General features: G+C 37.3%; 1 protein-coding gene across 1 annotated transcript in view; it reads right to left on the bottom strand.

The window, feature by feature from the left end:
* ca16b (carbonic anhydrase XVI b) overlaps positions 1-20853 on the bottom strand; it is a 146250-nt gene that overhangs the window by 27536 nt on the left and 97861 nt on the right. Inside the window, exons 5-9 of the mRNA XM_079841173.1 lie at positions 16592-16687; positions 12394-12460; positions 11251-11408; positions 8818-9013; positions 1647-1831 (exon numbers count right to left, since the gene is read on the bottom strand). Of these exons, the coding sequence (XP_079697299.1) occupies positions 1647-1831; positions 8818-9013; positions 11251-11408; positions 12394-12460; positions 16592-16687 (702 nt within the window). The remainder of the gene's footprint in view (positions 1-1646; positions 1832-8817; positions 9014-11250; positions 11409-12393; positions 12461-16591; positions 16688-20853) is intronic.

Below are 20853 nucleotides of genomic sequence, written 5' to 3'. Positions count from 1 at the left end.
TTTGAACTTTCCATTCATCAAAAAATCTGAAAAATGTATTGACTTTTTAAACTGTTTTCAGTATTGATAATAATAAGAAATGTTTCTTAAGCATCAAATCAGCATATTAGAATGATTTCTGAAGGATCATGTGACACTGAAGACTGGAGAAATGAAAAAGTTCAGCTTTACCTTCACAGGAATAAATAAATTTTTAAGATATATTAAAATAGATCAATATTTTACAATATTACTATTTTTATTTTCGGTCAAATAAATGCTGCCTTGGTGAGACGTCTTTCAAAAACAATATATATATATATATATATATATATATATATATATATATATATATATATATATATATATATATAGAGAGAGAGAGAGAGAGAGAGAGAGAGAGAGAGAGAGAGAGAGAGAGAGAGAGAGAGAGAGAGAGAGAGAGAGAGAGAGAGAGAACAAATAGAACACAATAACCATTGTTTTATAATGGACAGCATAACGGGATTTAATTGAACAAACAAATCTGCTAAAAGTTTTTAAAAGTCAACTTAGGTTTACAGTCTTATATAGATGGCCTTAAAGCCAACAGACCCAGATTAAAACCCACAAAACTTCCATTTTCATTTCAAGCTGTCTTCAATTGACCAGAATGAAGTCTAATTTAAGCATTTCTGAATGTTGGACACAGCCAGAGTGTCCCTTCAACAACTACACACAAATCCAAAAACCTCATTACGCAACACACAGTGACCGGATGTAAATCTGACAAGATCTTATTTTCCAAAACCGAAATGTCAAAGCAAATTTGACATCTGCCATTATTATTCGTATAAATTGACACTTATTTATTGCCATGTCCTGCTCCATCTTTCAGCGCTCCTCAGTGTCTCAGAAATAGATAGATATTCATTTGAATTTCATCTACCCAAAGTTGGTCTTGATTCGCTGGCACAACCTGTGACTGGGCTCAAAATTGAAATAGAAATGTAAATGTAGAGGCAAAAAGCTGAGGGAGTCATGATGGGATGTAGAATGAAAGAAAGTAATTGGACTTTAACCGTGGCAGTTATATCCCTTAACTAAATCCAAATCTAATTTGACCAAGGCTAAAAAAGACTGACAGCACTCATCAGAAAAAAATTCCTTCAACTGGCTGCACACTGTCTTGTTGTCATGCATACTGTGTGTGTGTAAGGCTGCTCCAATAAGGCGACTGACAGACATGGGTGTAAGTCATTCATTAGACTTGAGGGAAGAAAGACAAAATGCTGTCCAAGTCCATCAAATCACTGAGAGCAGCCCATCCATCAGAATTATGAGGGAATGCTGGGAACCTGAAGACAAGGCCCTGGCTACAGCAGGTAGTGACATCATGCTTAAATAGTTGTATCAACGGTGAAATTACTCAAATATACATATAAAAATGTTTCAATTAACTGAACTGGCACACAACGCCAATCGGCAGCCACTGTCTGCTCTAGTGTCTTAGGCACTTACATCTTCAGTCAAACGTAACCTCAACACAGTGATTGGATAACCGGTTGAGATAAAATCAGGACTAACGCAATTACGGCTTCGGGAACGAGGTTTGCGGTGGTTGACACAATAAATGTGCTCTTTTGTAATGATCAGACTGCTTGCCCTTTCATTGTTGGGAGGCTTACCGTGCTGCGTTCGCTGCTCTGCGTGAAGGTCTTCTCAAAAGACATTTCATCCTTTACCCAGCTGTAGGAGACAAGGAAGCCCACTATAGGCGGGTGGTAGACAGCTGACGGTCTGTCCCAGGCCAACACAAGTGCAGTTCTGTTCAGTGGATGAACCTTCATGTTGTCAGGGATGCTGCTGCAGACTGGATGGAGAGAGGAGAAGCAGAGAGATGAGATGAGACTGATAAAAGCAAGGAGGAAGAAGGTACAGTTGTTCTCATTTGATTAGGGATGTGTGACTGAAGATAAACAGGCGGAATTACGGCTCTTCGTCAGCGGGAGCGGAGCCAGATCTCTGCCACGCAGGTCCACGACTGCAGCCCCCAGGTGAAGCTAAATCTTTTATTGCTGTCTGACTCACCAAAGCGTTCTCACTAGAAACTGCTTCAAAGTGGAAAATAATACATGAGTTCATCTCAATCTGCCTCCAGGCTTTCAACAGCCTTGCGTGTCTGTGGCCGTGTGCACTACTGTGGACACAGTAGGAAGTCTGAGAGTGTGTGTATGTGCAATACCCAGTGGTGGATGAAGTACATGCTAGTTAAAATGCAGATATACTGATGAAATATTACTGCGGTAAAAATACACTACCTTTTAAAAGTTTGGGGTTGGAAAAAATGGTAATGCTTTTGAAGTCTCTAATGCTCACAACGGTGAAATTATTTATAAAAAATGATAAAAAATACAGCAAAACAGCAATACTGTGAAACATTACAATTTAAAATCATTGTTATCTATTTTAATATAATGTAATTTATTCCTGTGATAGCAAAACTGAAGTCTTCAGTGTCACATGACCTTTCAGAAAGCATGCCAATTTGCTGATCTGGTGCTCAAGAAATATTTCTTCTTATTATTAGTGCATGTTTTTTGCTGCTTAATATTTTTGTGGAAACCGTAATACATATTTTGAGGATTCATTAATGAACATATAAGTTCAAATAAACAGTATTTATTTGAAATGGAAATCTTTTGAAACATGATAAATGTGACTTTTGATCAATTTAAGGCATCCTTCCTGATTAAAAGTAATAATTTCTTCTTCTTTTTCAAACTTTTAAACAGTAGTGTAAAAGTGCCGCTTTTTTCATTCTAACTGAAATAAATGCACAGAAGTGTTTATTTTTTAAATATATTTAAGTATGATGTAAAAAAAGTAAATGACATGATATGCAGATTAAATAAATCACAATTAACCGCATATACAGTAATAACATTTACAAAGAAAAGCCCTCAACAGATGAATATAAATCAAACATATTGTAGCAGACAAGTCTAATGTGTGTTTAAATATATCATTTTGCGTGACCTTTATAGCCACACTGAAAGCGACAACAGATAATTCCCCTCCGACCTTGAAAATAAAGGAAATTAATGTTCAAACTTTCAACTCAGTGTGTATTTTTAAAATATTAATGTAATATTTATTTAGAATTGTATCCATTTCATTGCGAGTGCCGTGCGCTTGCAGAGAGACTCTCTTCTGATTGGCTGTGATTTGTGATTGATTTTGTCACGTTATGTCTGGTGTGGACAGACAAATTGCTTGCCGCTATATATCGCATTGCGTCACATCTGATTAGGACAGGGTGTGAAGAGCGTTATCGTGCACAAGAAAACATGTCTCACCATGTGGTTTCATTGGCTATTGTTTCCAACTTCCTTGTTACTGTGACCTCATTGTTAGAGCTTTTTTGATGTCACCGCCATTACAAACATGAACTGTAGGTTAGTTTTGCAGCAAATAAAATAAAGAAAAAAAAGTTAATAACTAATCAAATCTACCCTAACCAGGCTTTCTATTAGGTAAGTAGCTATTCATCCTCACAGAGTGTGAATCTGCTATGTGATGTGACAATCACGACCAATCAGAAAACCACACGAGGAGCTCAACGTCACCTGGAGTACATGCATTAACTGCTGCATGGAATTAACGTAATGTTTTTCCTATTAAATCCATACCTTTGTAACCGGAGTAAAGTTGTTTTTAAGTATGACTACAGAACTGCTGAAAAGACAGATGTAATTTGCACAATTGACGTCACATATCACAAAAATCACTCGGTGGGATGTGTTCTTGTCAAGCTGGGCGGACCGCATAAGTGCCGCTTGATAAGGTCATTATGCCAAAAGCCTCTACTCTTAATGTGTGTATATCAGCATTAGCGACCTGTCAACAAGCCTGTGATAAACATGTCTGTGAAAGGAGAGGCAGATCGCAAGAACACAAGAAGTGAAACGAGGACGAGGGGGTGATTAGTGAAAGGGCATCTGCTGTGGAAGCCAGCCTCGAGAGCTCTGTTAGCACGGGTGACTCAGCGAGAGCCCATTATTTTCATCAGTTCAATCATCAGCATGCTAATGACTGCCGCCATTACTGTCCGGCAGAGATAACACTGAGTTTGATGATTCAAATTGACTCTATTCTCATGGCGGTTCGTTGGGTTATGTAGTCAACAAGCTAAGATGTCATCACTGGGAATGCCGAGAGACAGTAATGCTGTGTGCTTCACAGGTACGTATATTACATAGAACTTTACACAATTAGGGTACATAATAGGACTTGACATTTAAAAAAATGAACTAATCATTTATTCTTTATCAACTAATAGTATCAAGTTTTGTACAAATCTTATATGATTCCCGTCTTGTGTTTAATTGACTCTTAATTGGAAGTGTATTTATTTCCTATCGTTAGCCTTGTTTCCATTCTCCTTGGCTGCGTTGAAATCACCCCCTATACCCTTAAATAGGGCACTATTTGAAGGGGACAACCATTTGTAGTGGTGTCGAAACCAAACTGGACCTTATCGAGTGCAATCATTCAATCCCACAATGCACCGCAATAACGAGTGTGCAACCAAAGTATGTGAAGATTGACCAGAAGATGGTGCCCGCAGTTGAATCATCCATCCATCCACTTTCCAAACCCCTGGTCCAATGTGGGTGCAGCTAGCAATTTTGGGCCCTATGAAAGAATATGATGTTGGGCCCCCTACCGCACCAATCTAGCTATCCAAAATCTTTGTCTGCAATTAAATAATACTGACCAATTAAGCTCTGCTCGCTCAACCCAGAATGCCCCAATTGGCTAATGAAGCATTGATTAAAATTAAGATACAATTTATACAAAACAAAATTTACTTTAAAGGGTTAGTTCACCCAAAAATGAAAATTCTGTCATTAATTACTTACCCTCATGTTGTTCGACACCCGTAAGATCTCCGTTCATCTTTGGAACAGAAATGAAGATATTTTAGTTGAAATCTGATGCCTCTGAAAGTCCTCCATTGGCACAATGGCACGGTTCACTCTCAAGACCCTTAAAAGGTACTAAAGACGTCGTTACAAAGTCCATCTCACTACAGTGGTTCTAAAATAACTTTATGAATCGGCGATAATAGTTTTTGTGCGCAAAAAAACCCTAAATAACGACTTACATAGTGATGACGATTTCAAAACAAGGCATCATGAAGCTTCGAAGCGTTATGAATCAGCGAGTCAATTCAGCAGTTTGAATCGCCAAATTTCAGCAGTTTGGCTGTTTGACACGCGATCCGAATCATGAATCGGCTCACTGATTCATAACGCTTCGAAGCTTCATGATGCCCTGTTTTGAAATCGTCATCACTATGCAAGTCGTTATTTAGGGTTTTTTTGCGCACAAAAACTATTATCGCAGATTCATAAAGTTATTTTAGAACCACTGTAGTGAGATGGACTTTGTAACGACGTCTTTAGTACCTTTTAAGGGTCTTGAGAGTGAACCGTGCCATTGTGCGAATGGAGGACTTTCAGAGGCATCAGATTTCAACTAAAATATCTTCATTTCTGTTCCGAAGATGAACGGAGGTCTTACGGGTGTCGAACGACATGAGGGTAAGTAATTAATGACAGAATTTTCATTTTTGGGTGAACTAATCCTTTAAAGTAAGGCTTTCTACAAAACAAAACTTAAGGAAGTGGTCACAATCATGTCCGTCCCACTCCATGTCTCCTGGCATTGCGCATCTAATGATGTGTCCATCTCACTCATGCTGTTGACTTTTCATAATCAACATAGATTGACAGATTGACAACATAGATAGACATAAAAAATAACATTATATTTAAACATAAATATAAAACTAAATACCTTTTCTTAATGGCTACAACAAGTATAGTAGCTTACAATACAGATACATTTCATGTCGGAGTGGGCTTTGAGCAAATGTCGTGAGCGTGAGTGGTTCTTGAGTGGAGCGTTTTGCTTAATTTAGCTGGAAATGCAGAAATAAGCCATAATTTTGTTGTATTTGTAACTCTTTGGTAGATTATACATTTATAATTTCTATTACATTACTACTAGTACTGTTACAACTAATAAAACCAATCTCTGGGGGCCCCAAAAGTGCGTGGGCCCTTAGAATCGTCCTAACTTTCCCCACCCTTAGCGGCGCCCCTGTGCAGCGTGATATCGTACAGGTATAAATTCCTTTTTAATTGATTATTAAATAGTTTAATTCAGGGTTATACATAGTTTCCATGACAGAGTTAAAAATAAATCTTTTCATTACCACCGGAGCTGCCAGTTTGCTAAGTTTCAAATAATTATTAAACCGCAAGCACAAACTATGCAAAAGCGGCAGCCCATCTGGCACACTTTCTGATTTTGCCAACTCGTTTTTTTTATTCACTCCCTCAAGTGATATATACTCTATATTATTGGACCAAAATAGGGAATAGTGGATGAGGGTTTAAGGGGTGATTTCGGACACGGCCCTTGTTTGTTTCTATAGTTACCCTAATTTCTTAGCATAGCAACTAATCACCCACACCTGTTCCTTGTTTCTTGTTCCTGCCCTTTTTTCACTTGTGTATTTATTCCCCAGTGTTTCTTCTATTCTTGGTCAGGGGCCTATACCATGATGGTAGTTGATCAAACTCAGAGTTCCATAATTAGTTTCAAGTTGACAAAACCAAACCAATTCAATCAGGCTTTGTTGGGACCATGACACTGATCATCAACTTTCTCTGTCAACCCAGGCACATGAAAGTGTTACATCAGTGGGAACAGCCAATCCTTGAAACATAGAAAAACTGCAATTCAATTCAGAATCAGTAAGATTTTCTCCTGCTGAAGATTATGAGATTGAAGAATTTGAAGTACATAAATGCATTTACACAACAAGAAAATATCTTGCTATATCAGTGCAAATGAAGTTAGTTTATATAGTTGATAATATATATAGGTATACAATTGCAAATCGTATTTATATTACATATTATCTGAATATATTTATGTTCAACAAAAAATTTTAGTGATAAACTAAAATTACTCATGTGCAATGGATTAGGGGTATAATAATTATATAAATAATAATAACATAAATCATATAAAATAATTATAATAAATAGTCATCGCTAAAGCCAGAAAAAAGTTTTTATTTAAAAAGCTTTTACTATGTAGTGACCGTTAATTTGGAGCAAGTGGACTGACTTTATTTCGTCAGCGATGTGTCACTTTGCTCACAGCTGATAGGTCCACTTTCGATTTAAGATCTCTTCCACAGAACATAACCTGCCCCGGAGCAGGTTAGCCTTAAAGCGTAAGTTACTATGGTGATGAACACCACTAAAAGCCGAGCCACTTTTATGGTGCCTAAAACCCAGGGTTGGCACAAACTAATGTGACTTGTGAAACTTCTAATGTGACTTAAAATTGTGAAATAGACCTGGCTATCCACCTAAACCTGGTATAGACCCCTGGTGTTCTCCTCTATGGTTTTGTGCACATTTGTTTTAGTTTGTTTTCCCCCTTGTCTGGAATATCATGTTCTTTGCTTGGATTGATTTTGTTCTCAGTCTAGATTTACTTTTGTTGTTTTGTTTAAATAAATGTTGGATCCACTCTACATCTTTACTAAAACAGCCACGCTACAGCAGCAACCCTGTTACCAAAGTTTTGGACATGTATGCAATTTTTAAGCTTTAAAATGCAAGTCAGAGATGTGTCACTTTGCTCACAGCTGGTCCAGTTTCAGTTTGAGATTACTCAGAACATAACCTGCCCCCGAGAAGGTTAGCCTTGGAGCAGAAGTTACTATGCTGATGAACACCGCGAAAAAGAAAGAAAGAAGCAGAGCCACTTTCATGGTGAACTAACAGGGTGAAATGGTTGAGTTTTGAAAAGGCAATTAACACTTATTGTGTAAAAAGTTAGACATTGGTTTGGTTGATTGTTAGATAATAGTATTTAATTACATACATATAATTAACAAAAGTGTACCCTATTTAAGGAAAGTGCCACAAAATAATTGTATTTGTATTATTGCAAAGGGTTTTCAAAAGTGCTTGCTTCGAAAACACCAGAATTTCTATTTGGCCACACAGTGTTCAGTAGTACGGGTCTATTTTTAGAGGGAATATTAATGACGATTATTCCGCCTTTCAGCTGTGTTGCATCACTCCCGACTTCATCACAACCAATAGCAATCAATTCCCTCAGCCGGAGAGGAAAACAACGCTATCATTAACGCACACAGTACACCGTCCCCCAGTTACTGGGCTTGGCTCAGAGCGCCGCACTGCTGTAGTCACTGCATTAATAAATCCTATTTATTCAGTCTGTCTCAAGAGCAATGGATATCCCAAAAACAACTAGCGTTGCACTTTATGCATGAGACGAATGAGAAGAAACCGTCTCTGAATAAAAAACTTCTATACTTCTAAATAGAAAAAACAACTATACTTTTGAATAAGAGAAATAGTCCAAGTTGTAAATGGACATAAAGACTGCGGCACAAAAGCATCAAACGGTTTCCTGAAATATATATATTTTTATATATTCAGTACATATCCATGTCCTGCACTTATTCAACCATTGTATATCCTGCACTTGCTGCTATTGCACTTCTGGTTAGACCTAAACTGCATTTCGTTGCCTTGTACCTGTACTTGTGTAATGACAATAAAGTTGAATCTAATCTATAAGAAATGATCATGGACATTGTTATAAATAAAGGGATCTCACTATTTCCATATAATAGTCACGTCGTTAGAATTCACATAGGAATACAAAGAAATCAAAGCATCTATCCATCTTCCTCATTGATTGGTCAGGCCAATTTTAGGAAGAAAGGCATCCTACCTCGAGAGGATTCTGTGTCTGCAGCACTGGCCATGCTGTCTGTCATGAGGTCGGGCATCCAAGCATCCATCAGAGCTGATTTGAAGATTTGCCGCCTGTCGAGATCTTGAGTGGGCCGATGGTTATTCCTCAGGTAATCCACGGACTTCACATGATCCTGCTGCTCTGTGGTGAAGATGGAGTAGAACGCCTCTAGCTACAGCAGAAGAGAGAGGCAGAAAATGATCCACAAGTTTTCATTTAATCATTTCCACCAAGGGAATATATAAAGTCAATTTATTTTGGCCAAGAAGGTGTAAGAAAGGAGATAGACAAGTGCATGCTGTGTATGACTTAGTGGCTTTACTCTGTGTGATGCTAAATGAAGCAGGCTGCAAAAACGCATCATTTAATCCATATTAGCATGCTGTGTGAATATCCAATTGCTAGGGTGTTTTAAGGGAAGTGCCGAAGTGCAGTAAGTGATTTATGAGAAACACTTGTAGCCAATCAGCAGTAGGGGGCGTGTCCCCTCATGATGGGGGAGGAGAGAGAGAGTGAGCAAGAGGGGGATTTGAAGAAAGACTGTAGAAAGAGAGATGGCTGAGAGACATTACAAAAGAGTAACGCTCAGAGGAATATCACTGGAAGGTTATGATCAGGCAAGAACTTTAGGACCTGCGTTAATATTAGAAAAACATTCCACCGCTGGAGACACCCAACCAGAAAGGCCTGAAAATGGACACGGAGGTTGCGTTGTTTCTGCTCCATACGCCATTAACATTGGTTTTGCTGTTTCACAGAACCAATATATGCTGTTGTTGAAATGTTAGCTATAGTAACAAGACAGTTTCAGTGTCATTGTTTGTCAGAAGCTGGTGTGCTGCTGGCGACTAACAAAAAGATCTTGCTTGTATATACTCGTGCATTTTGGGGGAGGAGCAATGAAGGGAGGGGTGTGTTTTTTTGGGGTGAAGGGAGAATAGTGAGCATCAATGTGTACCTTGAATGCAATGTAAGTCGCTTTGGATAAAAGCGTCTGTCAAATGCATAAATGTAAAATGTAAATCAATGCACCCTGGCCATGCTGTCTGTCATGAGGTCGGGCATCCAAATTATGCTGCATTATTTTCCAGTTTAACACTGTAAAGCTGCTTTGAAACAATCTGCATTGTTAAAAGCGCTATATAAATAAAGTTGACTTGACTTGACCCTGGGTTTTGTGGTGCATTGTGGGACTTTTTAGGGAGTGAACGTTTCAGTGCACTGGAAGGATTCTGCGATTGAGACAGCCCTTAAAATGGCTGACTCCCTGATCAGTGACCTGAATACTGAACTGGGGAGCTGATTGAGACCCAGTGTTTCTCAGAAATAGCTTACAGTACCTTTAAGAGGATTTTGTCATTTTATCATTCAACAAATAAAAAAAAACGAAGCCTGATTGCTTAGACAATGTGAATAATATATTGTTATTATTATTTTGCATTTTAATAATACTTTATAAAAATAATAATACATATTATTAGAATTATTATTAGTAGTATACTTATTATTATGGCCAATAATATTACCATTTATTATTATTACAAATATCACTGAGATGCACAGATATAAAAATTTTGGCCTATACCGATAACCGATAATTTTATATATCTGAAAACCAATAACCAATATATTGGCCAATAAATATAAATACAAATTTTATATATTTTTTGAGGAATTGATTACAAAAAAAAAATCGTACAATTAAAGGTCAAGTGAAGTCCCAAGTACACAATTATAATGACGTTATATAGCCTATATGACAGACTTGCGCTGCACATATCGCACTTAACTGCACTTTCTGAAGTGATTTCAATCATATTTCAAGCTATTTAAAACCCTGATGGTGAACAGTGCTGAAGGACATAATCCATTATTTATTGGCTTTAATATATCAGACGGATTTTCTTATCGGGCAGTTAATGATAACATTAAAAATGAACATATATCGGCCGATACTGATATGGTGGCCTATATATCCCTAAATATCACTGATATTGGCTAATGCAGATATGGTCACATATATACTGTGCATCCCTAGAATAAATCCATGTTTGAAAAAACACTATTACTGGTGAAAATCATCCCCATTTCCATATATACAGTGTGATATGCTTTATCAACACATATAGCCTATACATAGATGAATGCATAAATTTGTTTAGTAAATCTTCAGCACCATCTCATTTCCAGAAACATTTGAGCACACAGCAGATGAGTCACATTGCTAGTGTAATATTGTAATATTGTTTGAGTGCAAGCTTGCAGATGGTATAAATATGAAACAGGAGAAAGAACGCGAGCCAATTTCAAGCATAGTGCACACAGCTGGATGTGAAACATGATCATATGAATATGATGTGCATGTATGCATGATTGTGTGTGTGTGTGTGTGTGTGTGTGTTCGCCAACCTGGTGGTAGGACAGGTAAACAGGCCGGCTGAAGATGATCCACTCCACAACCTTACTGCATGGAGGTGTCGTGAGCGAGCCAGTGTAGCGGTAATAACTTCCCAAGGATGATGGCAATAGATCCTTCAGTATGAATGAACCAAGGCTTGTTTCCTTCTCTGTTTAATAAAAGACAAATGAAACCTCATGAAACCTAAACTGAAGTACTATGAAGCAAAAAGATGTGCAGAAGATGCATTTAGTGGATATTTTATCATCTTATTGTTAATTCTTCAGGTATTTAGAAATAATAACGTCCGTCCAGCTTTCTCTTTGTTTGTCAAAGTTTTCAACATTGATAATAAGAAATGTTTCCTGAGCACTAAATTAGTAGCCTGGATGCCAGCCGAACTTAGCTCCGCCCACAAAATTTGAGGTCGGGAAGTTCGGTCTGGGCTTGATCCGATGTGGAGCAATTATGCTCGAACCAGAGCTGTTTGGACCAATCTGTCAGGGCGGGCTTTATACGATGATGGACAGATGATCAACAGTAACGTATGACAATGACGACGTCAGGCTACTAAATTAGCACATTAGAATGAATTCTGAAGGAACTGTGTCACTGAAGATTGGAATAATGGGAAAGAATGAAAATTCAGCTTTGCCATCACAGGAATAAATGACATTTTAAAATATATTAAAATAGACAACAGCTATTTTAAATTGTAATACAATTTTACATTATGTATGTATTGTTAGGCAAATATAAGAGCATAAGCATAAGCACTAACTTTTGAACGGAATTTGTATTTTTGAATGTTTTCATAGCACAACTGTATCCTTGATCTTGAATTCTGATCTCTCATGATATAAACACCATGATCTTGAACCTTTTGAAATTCATAGCCCTTTTACAAATCCTTCAAATAACCTAAAAACCATCCACTTTTCCTCTATTAGAGCCAATATGTTGTTCTGAAGAAGCTATAATGCAATATAACTTCTTTAATCTCCAAAGAGTTACATAACAACACAAGTACTGTATATACAGTACAGCAAAAAAATGGTTCTTTTGGTTTTTTTGCTCAAGCTAAAGTGCTCTATTTATATTATTTATTGTTATTTTATTATAGCTGTGCACTTTGTTCATATGGTTACATTTACCGTGATGGACCACCCGTTTAAGACCTGCGATGATGGGCTCAGCTGCAATGTTGTCTCTCTTCGCCACCTAGAAGAAACACAGACAAACGCGACATGAAATGAGCAATTATTCTGTTTCACCGTCCATGTTAAAGAAACACAAAAAGACAGGATGCGTTCAACTCCTACTATTATCGAACATAAGTTTCCCATGTTCGCTGCTTATGCAACATTCAAAACTAGAGCATGCTGACATAAGCACCTTTTATTCAGGTTGATGGAGAAGCTCATTCAGGTCAGAGATGAAATATACTCACTTGTGCTCTCTGAGGATTCATTTGGTTGAACTAGGTGGCAATAAAAGAGCCCAAGGGAACCACCAATACGGGAGCTCCACATCGATTAACTATATAAAACCCCCAGGAACGGACATGTCACACTCCATATGACACCATTCGTCTAAGCACTAATAGCGGTATAGCGGTAAGCCATAACGCTGTCACATGTGGGCGAAAATGTTTAAGTCCACCGACGTAGGTTATTCTTTCACCGTTTGGCAATGGATAAACATAGGACACACCTGCGTTCCACTTTCAGCGTGAAGAATAGGCCTGTCACATTAGTTAAGGTGTGTAAAAACGTACTGTATATGAGAGTGTGCGAAGCATGTTGTGAATGAAGGGGGAATGAATGTGGCAAAAGAGCTTATGTTATTTTCACGGATCATCACACTGACCTGTTAAGCCTCTTTTTCTCTATATATTCATCTGACATCCCTGCATACTAAGGCTTTGACACCGCAAATCTTCTTTTTTGGCTTGACTCATTAGGAAGACCGAGAAAATTGTGCCATTTTCATCCTTGATAAGAACATTTGTCACAGTTGAAAGAGAAAAGTAAAAATAAACCAATATAGGAGACGCGGTGCTGGTAGGAGCTCAATTGTATGTTTTTGTTCTGTGATGTCACTTCCTTCAACTCATTCCTCAGTTTGTAAAAACAAACAAAAAAGTTAAGCTTGTATTTGTGTTAAAGCACTCAGATTAATTCTTCTACACTACCGTTCAAAAGTCAGTAAGACTTATCTTTGACAGAAATGAACTTTTATTCACATTAAATTGTTCAAAAGTGACAGTTAAGACATTTATAATGTAAAAGGTTTCTATAGCCTAGCAATGTTTCAACCGCAGGGACTTTTCTCAGGAACTAGGGACTTTGGGGTGGTACTCGATGTGTTTCGACCGTAGGGATCAGGGTCTAAATAAAGTTCTGGGTAAAAATTTCCCTGCTCACGAGGTAGTAGAGGAAAGATCAGGAACTTTTGGGGGTGGGAATTGGGCACTGAACATGCTGATTGGCTCACTCCACGCAGTATTTTATTTCAACTACCATTTTTAAAAGTGTGTTGCAGTGCGTGCAGTAAGGGGTTTTTTTCTATTCGAATCAAGAATGGAGTTTGAAAAACATGACCGATGGGCAGACGACGAGAGGCTTTGTTAAGCTTATTTGCAGAGGACGAACAACAGGTCGGGGGTGGGGAATTAAAAAATCCTACCAACCCTACATTTTTAAACGGCAGTGTAAACTAAATTCGTTTTTTAAGCTGTAAAGTTGTCTAAGGGCGTTTTCACACCTGAAAGTCTGCACCAAGGTCCGAACCGAAGTTCATGTTTTGATACATTTGGTTTGGTTTCACATTGCAATTATGCGAGCGCACTAAAGAACTTTACATGACCACTTGCGTCCACTCATCATCTATGTGGGCTGCATCTGGACATTGAATGGTTTTTAAACGGACGTGCGTCTGACGTCAGCGTTTTTGACAAGAATGAATGAATGAACGGATGCATATCGTTGCTAACAGTGCGCATTGCTTGACTATTTTCTTTTCGTTACGTTTAAAAGTGGACATTTTAAGCTTTATGCACACATATTTCTCATGTTTGTGAGAAGTAGCCTGCTGAGTTTCGATTTATTTGAGACGTGCTCCAGTTCATGTGCAAAGCATGTGATCGCTCCCACGACTATTGTCTGTTATAGACTATTTGCTTCTTATTTATTAAATCCAGGCAATTATCTGATTAAACGTTGATTCAAATTAAGATACAATTTATACAAAACGAAATTCACATTAAAGAAAGGCTTTCTAAGCAAAATCATACAAAATTTCTTTCAAAATCATTTCTGACCTTCTGTCTTCTGACATATTGCGCATCTTTTCACTTTTCATAATCAATGTAGCCTAGATGAAATTTAAAAATAACATTATAATATTTAAACATAAACAGGAACTTCCTTAAATGGTCTGAAAGTACGAACCATACAGAAAATGCTTTCACACTAGAAACAAACCGTACCTTTGTTCAGTTTGATCCGGACCGAGACTACCTCTTTTTGTCGGACCAAATTTCGTCTGTTTGGTCTGGACCGTGGTACGGGGAAGGTTTCACACCTTTAATTTTGATTCTGACCAAATTGAAAAGTCAGAAAATCCGGACCAAACAAGGTAAGTGTGAAAGCGCCCTAAATCGACGACTTTTCTAGATTGATAAAGGTCTCATTATGCAGGTCCAGTTGTCCAATTAAAGTATGCAGATTTTTGTGGAAAATACGCAGAATAAACCACAATAACTTCCATAATATACTGAGAAATAAAAATGTTAATGGGTTAGTTCACCCAAAAATGAAAACTGTAACTGTTCTGTTCCGTCATTAATTACTCACCCTCATGTCGTTCCAAACCCAAAGACCTTTGTTTATCTTTGGAACACAAATTAAGGGTGTACTCACACTAGGCGGTCTGAACAGCGCGTTTGACCCCCAAAGTCTGGTTCGATTGACTAATGTGAGTGCTCCGAACCGCGCCCGGGCGCCGGAGCACGGAACAGCTATGCACTACTGACATCATTACGACAGCAAACACCAAACTATTATTACTTGGATACACTTTTCGATTAAATCAAATATATTTTGGTTTATAATGGTCCTGATTTTCACCTTATTGATGAACATGAATTGTAGTTTGCCAGTAAAGCTGCAAATTCCTCCATGAAAGTCAGCTGCCTCCGTAATAATCTTCTGATGTGTGCAGTGTAATCAATTGAAAATCGCTGCGCAGAATAAATGATAAATATTTTAAGTAGTCTATTAGCGAAAACGCTTTTCTTCCCGTCTTCTTCAAAACAAAAAGTTGCATCGTGAGTGACGCAAGCGTGCTCCGGCCCGGTACGTTAAGTGCAAGCACTGTAGTCACATGGACTATTTTAACAAAGTCTTTACTACCTTTCTGGACCTTGAAAGTTGCAATGACGTTGCTGGATGGTTCAGAAAGCTCTAGAATTTCATTCTGAAGATGAACGAAGGTCTTACAGGTTTGGAACGACATTAGGGTGGGTAATTAATGACATCCTTTTCATTTAATTAATTCACTAACCCTTTAATAAAATAATATTCTCATCAGAATACATGCCAACTAGAAGAAGCCATGCGAACCAGACAAATCTTGACCTCTTGATTAGGTCATATCATGAAACAGAAAGACCTTTATTGCCAAGTATGTTTACACACACACAATGAATTTGTCTTGGTGACAGGAGCTTCCAGTGCAGAATAAAGTACAGACATAATGGATGAAAGACTGCATGTACCTTTGTACAGACAAGGTTTGTAGGCCACTTTTTGTGCTAGTCACTTAGTCTCACAGCTACACTTCTGAAGTAGTTTAGTCTTACTTATTTGATGTATATCCTATTGCAATGCCTTGCCCCTTAGACTTTCTTTGTTCTTTTAGAAACTGAAGTAAAGAGCAAGCACATTCTATTATGAAGCTAGACTTTACTGTGAGAAAAGAGAGAGAGAGAAAGATGGCTAGAGGGCAGCAGAGAATGTTTGCGCTTTCGTCTACCTGTTGCTAACGGTGAAAATAGGCCCTGAGGCTACACTGGCCCAAACCAAATTTATCTGGTGTTTTTAGTCTCTCTCTCTCTCTCTCTCTCTCTCTCTCTCTCTCTCTCTCTCTCTCTCTCTCTCTCTCTCTCTCTCTCTCTCTCTCTCTCTCTCTCTCCTCTCTCTCTCTCTCTCTCTCTCTCTCTCTCTCTCTCTCTCTCTCTCTCTCTCTCTCTCTCTCTCTCTCTTTGAGAAGGTATCATGAGCTATAAAGCTCCATTTCACAGACTGGTAAACATTGGAAAACCTCAGAAAAATCAAAGAAGATCTTCACCTGAAAGAAGACAGCCATGGCGGCGATGATTCGTCTCTCCTTTATCGCAGTGCTCAGACTGTCAAAGTCATCTGAATTGTAGAAATAAATCTGCATCTATGGGGCAAAGAGAAGGGAACAGGGTTTTATAACAGCATTCTTATTTGACAGGGTATGAAACGGCTCATACTAATGTTCTGCTTTGACTCTCCTGTTTAGTAAACACAATGCATTGTGGTATCAAAAATGTGTACAGTACGCCGTCAAATCCTCACGAATTGATATTCCTCTCATCATCTTCAGACACACAATAACGGCATATCTGTCATATCCTACTTCTCTCATCACTCCACATTTTGACATGTGAGACAACTAAGGATTATACACTCTCTCTCTCTCTGAGGACGGATTTAGGAAGAAAGCGAAACTCAGAACCAAATCCCCTCAGCGAGCCGCAATAAACAACATGTCTTTGTTGCCTTAAACATTGTCTCTGAACATACGCACAAAGTGCCACGTGTCAAATAAATGCTAAATCTACTATTACAGAAAAAACAGGGACGATCGTATAAAGAGCGAGAAGGAGAGAAAGGAAAGCCGGATGAATGGCATGTCAAAGCTCACAGCAGCTGAGCAATCGTGAAAGAGATCGTTGAAATGCAGGGAATAAGATTAAGCCTCGCTATGACAATCACGTTCCAATTGAGCTTATTCTCTGGCAGCCTCTCGTGCGCCGGCATTATTTGCCTGCCGATGTTGTTCTTTCTACATTTTATATTGTAGACTTCGCTTTAGCACATTTACCTGGTCATTTAATGCTGCGTGTAAGAAAAGTAGCACACTCTCTTTTTGTTAGACCAGCCGTCTCAACTGAATGGGGCAGCAGTCTGTTATGTGAGGAGAAAACAATGCTAAATGCAAAAAATGAAACTCTGCTAGCCATATAATCGTACATTTAGGATAGGCAAATGCATTTTTTAAAGATAGAAAAAGCACAGGCGTTGTGTCCAGTCAATCTTCACCACTTTGAATCTAGCCAAATTAGCTGTGGTGAAATATGCATGTAAAAAATAGGACTCAAACTACATAAAGAACAGGTTATGGGTTTGGTATTGGCCTTGTCAGAGATGCTATAAAAGTTGTTATGTGGTTGCTTAGGCGTTCTGGGTGGTTTTTAAACACATGCTATGTGGTTGCATACTGACACTCTGGTCCCTAGATGTTGCTCTACGGTAGAATTTTTTTTCACTCGTTTTATCACCAGCAAGTCTGATCACTTAAAAAGCCACAGCACGTTCCTCTGTAAAAAGCTGCACGATTTGAGATATGATTATCCCTACAAAGCCAACTGTATCATATTTGATACAGTCTCTAAGGCCTCCAATCTTCTACAAGCCTTCTGCCCTTTGATTGACAATTCATACTTTTTTTTAGCAAGTTACAGGCCTTTAATGAGTAAAATGTTTTTAATGATTTTTATTAACTTATGAATACCTTTTATAATGTTAGTTATATTTCAAGATGAAAACTTGCTGGACGGAAGCAACATAGGTTTATTTAATTATCCAAAAATAATGTATTTTCCATAAAATAATTTTAAATTGTGAGTATTAAATATGACATCAGGCTTATGATGAACATTTATTTGTACATCTGTCAATCCTCATTGTATTGCATTACATGTTTTGGCCCCCACAATTAAAACTACAGAGCTTTGATGAAGCATTTAAATATAATCTTGACATATTTTGGGAGATATAGTGTCTATTTAGAAAGTGTAAGTGTTGACAAAGGCTATTTACACTAACTCCGCCCAATTCTAATAGTGTAGCGGTAAGGCAGGTGACAGAAAGTGTTCGAATCCGCATTTTGCAGAACTCGCTCTACTCCCTTTTCCCATTACATATCAGATCAGAAAGGCATTTACTTTCAATAAAAATGAAGAAAATATTCGGAAAGTGGAAAAAATAAGTGTCTAACGTGTTTATTAATAAAGTGTTCATTGGTTAGGTGTAGGTGTAGGGAGGGCTTTATTGTCACAATAAGGGAGCATCCATTTAATATTTTTATAAATATAATCATTTACATTGTTATTATTGCATACAGTTTAATGTACAACAACACTGAGGTGCAAATAGTATTGTCCACTATTTATAAGCATAAATAGCAACTACCATTTACACTTATTGCAAAGAAAATACTGCTAAAGTATTAAGTACTGAAAATACTGCCTCTGGCTTGGCTTGCTCAGTTGGGGACACAACATTTCACAAACATTTTCTTAATTTTTTCAACTAAATATCCAAATAAATCTAATTATTAAACTAAATTAACCATATAAACTAAATGACTGATCTAATTACTGATCTAAAGCCCACACTGTCACTGTATGATAATTGAAATTAACTGATGACATCACCGTTTTCTCCAGAATGGCTATACAGCTGAATAAAATTATGTTGCATTATTTTGCTGTTTAACACTGTAAAGCTGCTTTGAAACAATCTGCATTGTTAAAAGCGCTATATAAATAAAGTTGACTTGACTTGAATTTACTATTTTTACATAGTGTAAATAGAATCTATTGCTACTTGCACTTAGTAAAAATAGAATCTATTGCTATTGAAACAGTGCAAATAGCATTTATCTCTAAGAAAACATGCTATTTTCACTTAATGTAAATAGAAAATAGTTGCTGATATTTATATGCAATTTCTATGGTTACTAGGGTTGTGTCGATAGACGATTATCGTGTATCGACGATAGCCAGAGATATCAACAATGACAACATTATCAAGAGGATAATTGGCTCGTTTTGCCATTAATATATTAAATGATTGTTATTTTAAGGCTAGTATTATTATTAAATTAATATTAGGACCTACAATTAATTTGCCTTCCCTAATTTCATAACGAAATCCCCACATTACCACACGTGCAACATCGCCGATCTGACAGACTGACGATAGGACGATATGAAAATGGAGCATATCGCCCAACACTCATCCTTACAAAAATTTTACTGATTTAAAATCGTAGAATTTCAGTTTTTCTTTAACAACATCTGCACCAAACGGCTTCCCCTCCCCCCTCAATTTTGGGTGTTTTTTGTCCGCTTCTTGGCTGCAAGTACCATATTCTCACTATATCATTCTGTAAGGGTTCTTCAATAAAATTTTCAGGAGACATTCATAGAGCCATCAAAATGTTGTTTTATTGAGGGGAAAACAACAATAATGTACTGGTCACAAAAATAAAGAATAAATGAATGCGGAAAAACAGTAAACTGAGTTCTGGGTCTCAGATGTTCTCTTCAGGGATCCCTCACCAGAACTAACCAGCCATAGAAAATGAATTCCTTTTAACAAACCAGACCAAACCATTTTGTTATTAAAGGGGTCTCACAAACATCTCAATTCAAATTGCATTACATATTGAAAAAAATATTTACACAAATAAACTCCATAAACATATGAAAAATCACATTCACCATAAAGCAATAATAAAAATAAACGTAAACAAAAAGTTATGCAAAGAGTATACATATTCAAATGAACAAAATGACCCAAACACGTTATCCCCAAAACCTACATTTCCCATAATTCTCATCAAAAGATATCAAAGATTTCAGGAAATGCCACGTCCTTTTGATATCCGGCCTTTGTTTCCATGCTGCAGTCATGGATCCCGGCGGAACCGCGGGTAAGAAACACAATCATTCAAACAAAATTAAATAAATAAAAATGTTAAACCCATATCTTTGTCTAGCTGCGATTTCATTCATTCACTAGCGTGCACTCTAATAACGAATTATTGGCGCTGTAGCTATTTGCTCTCTAATGCGTGCATAAAGACACAACGTAGCACCTCTAGTACAACTGTTTGGGTAAATAATTTTAAAGAAAACTAAATACATAGAAATTGAAGACAAAGAAAAAAAAATCCCACAAAGCCAACGGAATATCAAGTTCTCCTACAAAATTTTTAAAAATAAAAATAAGGAAACTATAACCATTCAAATAATATATTTATTATGTGTGGCCTTAGCATCACACATTCTATATCTATTTTTTTATTTTATTTTGTAAAATAATTTGCGGCTTTACATGGTTAACGTCTGTAATGCAAACAGTATGTACTGAAGTTTAACACTTAGGGTTAAGAGTTCATTTAAATACTAATGTTGATGCTTCCTTTGGCAAGCAACACTAATAAAAGTGGCAAAAAGGCCACAAAATAAAATGAACACTATTGCCGTCTTAGTTTAATTTACTGTGCTAGAT

This window comes from Gobio gobio, assembly GCF_949357685.1.
Source record: "Gobio gobio genome assembly, chromosome: 17".
In the NCBI taxonomy this organism is placed as follows: Eukaryota; Metazoa; Chordata; class Actinopteri; order Cypriniformes; family Gobionidae; genus Gobio; species Gobio gobio.
This window is presented reverse-complemented; position numbering and strand designations above follow the sequence as displayed.